General features: G+C 44.3%; 1 protein-coding gene across 1 annotated transcript in view; it reads left to right on the top strand.

Moving 5' to 3' along the window:
- The window catches only part of ASAP3 (ArfGAP with SH3 domain, ankyrin repeat and PH domain 3), a 96,994-nt gene that overhangs the window by 73,550 nt on the left and 18,078 nt on the right, over positions 1 to 5,366 (top strand). Inside the window, exons 15-16 of the mRNA XM_015410239.1 lie at positions 4 to 79; positions 1,512 to 1,645. Coding sequence (XP_015265725.1) covers positions 4 to 79; positions 1,512 to 1,645 — 210 coding nt within the window. The remainder of the gene's footprint in view (positions 1 to 3; positions 80 to 1,511; positions 1,646 to 5,366) is intronic.

A 5,366-nucleotide genomic window follows, 5' to 3' on the forward strand; every position in this document is an offset into this window, starting at 1 on the left:
CAGGAACTCACCGAGTTTGTTATCATTGAGGTGAAGAATATGCCGGGAAACAGGCAATGTTGTGACTGCGGAGCCCCAGGTAGGTTCGGAAATGCTGACTGCTCTTGACTGTCGTAGGAACTGGTTGATACAGCTCCTAAATTGCTTGCAGGAAGTCATGGCATTTTGTCAGGTTCTGCATTTGCAGTCTATGTTCACTCAGCTAGTGGGACACTGTGTCAAGCACTATTCAGCACTGACCATTGGTGTGCTTTCTCTCCCCCACCCCCATGTAGGGTTAACAGCCCTGCACAGGCAAATATTGAGACATGGCGGGAGGTGCTTGGGAAGGATGGCGTTTCAAAGGATGTGATGTCTAATCCTCTGTAATGCTCTAGGAATTCCCCCAAACTCTATGGTAGTGACCATAGAGATGCAGGGATTTGTAGAGCATCATCTGAAAGTGACCTCACATTCTCCAGCCCTCTATGCAGAAGCAATGTCACTTCCAGGCAATGTCACTTCTAGGAATCCCTGCAATCTTTGTGGTCTTTACCATAGAGAATGGTGATGCTGTAGGAATTTCTCCATGGACTACCCCCCATTTCCATTTTTTCTCCTGCTCTTCACATCATTGATAGTGGGAGGATGGGCCCAAGTATGGTTGTTTGCCATCACAGAGAGCGAAGTGGCAAGCCTGCCCCCATCTCAAACCACCATGAAGGGGGAAATACTATACCAGGATACATCCTTTCTTTTCTGATAAGGTTTGGCATGCTGTCCAGCAGGATCATATCTCAAGGGCAATTCACACATTAGAAAGTCTTTGAGAACTGTTGATCAGACATATGGTTGGGAGCTCCTGCTTGGAACTTCTGAGCCTTCACATGGTTGCCCTTGTTTGTAAGCCACCCTGAGCCCGTTTGTGGGGAGGGCGGGATAGAAATGCAATAATAAATAAATGAATAAATATGTAAGTTTCCCCAGTGGGCTCAGGACCGGGTCTAAGAAGAATTGAGTCTATAGCCTGCCTTTCTCTTGGAGACTCAGGTTGGGTTACATAGTGTAAGGCTAAGACTATGCAATCAAATGGCATGAGACATCCAACAAACAATGCAATAGGATTAGGATCACAAAAATGAGAAATGGTGCAAAAAAAGCATCAGACATGATCTTTCATAAACAATGCAAAAAGAGTGGAATTACAAAAGTAGAAAGTAATGCAGTACGAGCAAGGTAATAAATAAATAAACAGTGAAAGAGATTACACTCCTGGTCACTCCATAAAAGCACCCTTCTCTCTTTCATTATACTACAGCCTTAATTCCCTTAATCAAAAGTCTTTGTGGACTTTGTAGTGTGCGAATCAGCCCTCACTCCTTGTACAAATCTCTTTGACTCCTCAAGGCTGTAAAGCAGTGTCCCATCTACTTTTTTTTTGGGGGGGGGGCATTCGCCCCATGGGGAGTGAGTTGAAAAGAGAAGGAAATGTCACTTACACAACACCACTGAGTGCAGCTGCTTTCTTGCAGATCCCACATGGCTTTCTACCAACCTTGGCATCCTGACGTGTATAGAGTGCTCAGGAATCCATCGTGAGTTGGGGGTCCACTACTCTCGTATCCAGTCCCTGACCTTAGATGTCCTCACCACTTCGGAATTACTGGTGAGTATTTTCTCTGTGAGCTGGGTGGGGGGAACTATCCCCTGTGGTTCATTAACTCTTAAACGTGATAGACGCCAGAATAGATACTGTTTGGAGCCAAAAGCTCCGAGGTTTGCAGAAATTCCAGGGGAAAAAAACAATATGTAAGATTCAGGTTTGCTTGCAAATGAGATTTTAATAAAGCATTAAACTTACAGAAATAGCAGGCTTCAATTCACTGGACCTCGAGGATACAGAGCAAAGTCAGCCAGAATTTGAGACGAGATACATAGCTAAAACAAAACTCCTTATACCCTAATTGCTGGCTACGAGTCAAGAATAGCATAATCAAAGCTACATCCTAGACACTGAAAGATCTTGCAACTGGTTCTCAGTGGCAGAGGAAAACAAGTCAGTTTTCTACATGAGAACTTGGGAGAGTGTGAACAAAAACATTCTCTTGGGAATGGCCTGACGGCAATTCTCCAAAGAAACAGAGGTCAGGAACTAGCAGAACTCCAAGATGGCATAACAAAGGCATAAAACTTCCCTATAACTGACAACAGACTTATGGGTCTATATAATTACTGTGATTATCCTTGGGACCTCTTTGGTAGATGGTAATGATGATATGTATTTAATTTATTTATCTATTTATCAAATTTATACCCTGCCCTCCCAGCCAAGGCCAGCTCTCCAAGGTACAGGCATTATTCCTGAAGAATTTGTCAAGGTGAATAAATGGGCAAGCAAGGAAATCCATCTATCTTTAAAAACAATTAACCCCTAGTGCTTTCATCGACAGCTCGTCCTTTTCTTGATGCTGTTTGAAGTGAGTTAGAGTTGGTCGGTATTACTTCCTTTAACTTTTTCCCTGCTCTGGTAGCAAAAAGTCATTTGTCTTTTAAATTGTCAAGTCCTTCAGGCAGAATGTGTTGTTCATTTGTTAAAGTCTCAATTAGGGGATCAGAAAAATTAGTTTTTTTGGAATTCAGGGGCTTGCCTTGCAATGGCTCGTCTCCTTTCTCCAGGGCCGGGTACAAAGGGTGGCGCTGGGGGAACAGCTTTCCCGAAGGCACCCACTTGATTGTGGAGTGCCTCAGGGGGCTGTGCTGTCCCCAATGTCATTTAACATCTATATGTGCCCCCTTGCCTAGATTGCACGGAGACATGGGCTGGGATGTCACCAGTACGCTGATGACACCCAGCTCTATCTGCTGTTGAGCGGGCGGCCCAACTCCAAACCAGAAGATCTTGACCGGGCGTTGCAAGGCTGGTTGGCTCAGGCTGAGCCGACTGAAATTGAATCTGTCAAAGACGGAGGTCCTGTGCCTGAGTCGGGGCGGATCAAGGATAGGGATTTCACTCCCGACCTTCGATGGGGCGCCACTAGTGCCAGCACCGGAGGTTAGGAGTCTGGGAGTGCTCCTGGATCCCTCCTTAACAATGGAGGCCCAGGTAGCAGCCACTGCCAAGTTGGCCTTTTACCATCTTCGGCTGATTAAGCAGTTGGTTCCCTTCCTTGAACGCAACGACTTGGCAACGGTGATCCATGCGATGGTCACCTCGAGGGTGGACTACTGTAATGCTCTCTACATGGGGCTGCCCTTATTGCAGATTCGGAAGCTACAGCTGGTGCAAAATGCTGATGGGCCTCCCAATATGGGAGCACATTCAGCCTGTGCTGAAGGCATCACACTGGCTACCGATAGCATACCGAATTCGCTTTAAGGTGCTGGTAAGAACCTTTAAAGCCCTTTATGGCCAGGGACCTACATACCTGAGGGACCGCCTTTCCCCACATGTCCCCCAGAGAGCACTACGATCAGGGTCTCAACACCGACTCACCCTCCCCGGACCTAAGGATGCCAGGCTAGCTTCAACCAGGGTTAGGGCATTTTCGGTGGTGGCTCCTCTCTGGTGGAACGAGCTCCCAGAGGAGATCAGTGCCCTGCAGGACCTTATGCAGTTCCACAGGGCCTGCAGCAAGACGGAGCTGTTCCGCCACGCATTCAGTTAGGAGCTGCCCTGGAGACAATGCCCTGCCCCCTTGAAATCTTGAGGCAGCCTGAGCCACCTGCACAATATTAGATCGGGACCATCCACCAGGATGGCATGGAAGTTGAGCGCCATCCCTAATGGAATTTTAAACCAGTATCTGCATAATGGTCTTATTTGGATGTTAGCACCTTTTAATGTCGTAATTGTTATATGGTTTTATGACTTTTACTATTTATTGTTATCATTGTTGTTTTACCGTGTTGTAAGCCTCCCTGAGCCGGCCATGGCTGGGAGGGCGAAATATAAATATAATAAATAAATAAACAAATAAAATATATCAGTTAGGTTTATGTTCGGCTGGACGCATGTTTCTTCTGGTTTCTTGTTGATAGAAACCTGATTCTCCCCAGCAGGTGAATCAACTACACCAAGAGAATGGACTATTTTTAAAGACTCGATTATTATTCTATATTTTAGTAGCATTTATGTTTTTAAAAAAATCGTCCTAGAAATTTTTTTAAAACTGAAAGTTTAAAAAATTAACACTACCCTTTGTTGAAAAAAGGAGCAGGGGAGAGAGCCAATAGAAGTCAAATCTGTAATAAAAAAACTTAAGTGGTTTTTCACACTCCAGATGGTCTTCCAAGAGGGACAGTTCCCATGTAAGGGAAAAGCATGTATTGACACTTTATTGTCACGTAAAGATAATTCCATGTCTACGTTTTGATTGTCAGTATTCCATAATTTGTTTTCTGTTTTTAAATTCAGAGAGGCACTTTGGTGTACAACTTCCCTTGTAAAGACTGAGTGTAGTTTATCGATACTATTAGCCATAGACATCAAGACCTCAACAGTTTTTTTGGATAGTTTCAGAAATTAATAATGTTTCTGTTGTTAATAAATTATAATCTGGACTACTATTAGTCACAAAAGCATCTGGCTGTAAATTAGTTTGAGAGCTTTGAGAACTTTGAGCAAATCATCCTGTTATTTTCTGCCTGGACTCCCATTGATCTTGGTGCTAGAGTAGTGCTAGCTGAGTCCACCATGTTATCCAGTGCACAGTTTATAAATGAATCAAGACTATTTTTATCTCTGAGACTGTCTTCAAAATAGTTGGCTTTTCCTTCACCGCCGTTGAGTTTAGATGGAGCTGGAGCATCAGGGGCTAGAACAATATATTTATTACTAGTTGGAACATTCAATAAATCATCAATTTTCCGCTGCTTAGGAAGGGAGACCTCAGGAGTGGAATCAATTAATAGGGCATTTGTGACCCATTAAAACAACAACAACTAAATATAAAAAGTGATATAAAGATTATATGCTGAACTATCCCCTCCCCCCAACGCAACTACTCATTTCACAGAAGACCCTTCAAATTAGCCTCACAAGAGCTGAGCAAGCTAGCTAATTAAGACTATTGTGGGCTGAAAAAAGATAAAAATAGACTCACTGCCAAACATGTATGCAAATATATATATTCCACCTGAATTATTTAAACTTGAGTCAGATTGGTGGGCTTCCTTCCTGACACCATTATTTACTGAGGTAAATCAAACCGGACAAATACCTGATAGTTGGAAATTAGCAATTACAAGAAAGAAGACCCGCGAAACTTGCGGCGGGGGGGCAGGGGAGCTCAAAACTCAGCAGGCGGAGGAGGAGGAACCAGCAGGAGCAGGTAAGCTTTCCCCCCCATCCTGCCGGTTCCTCTGTCTCCTCCCCCCCCTCGATCGCC

The sequence above is a fragment of the Gekko japonicus genome, unplaced genomic scaffold (genome assembly GCF_001447785.1).
Source record: "Gekko japonicus isolate JY-2015 unplaced genomic scaffold, Gekko_japonicus_V1.1 scaffold1200, whole genome shotgun sequence".
NCBI lineage: Eukaryota > Metazoa > Chordata > Lepidosauria > Squamata > Gekkonidae > Gekko > Gekko japonicus.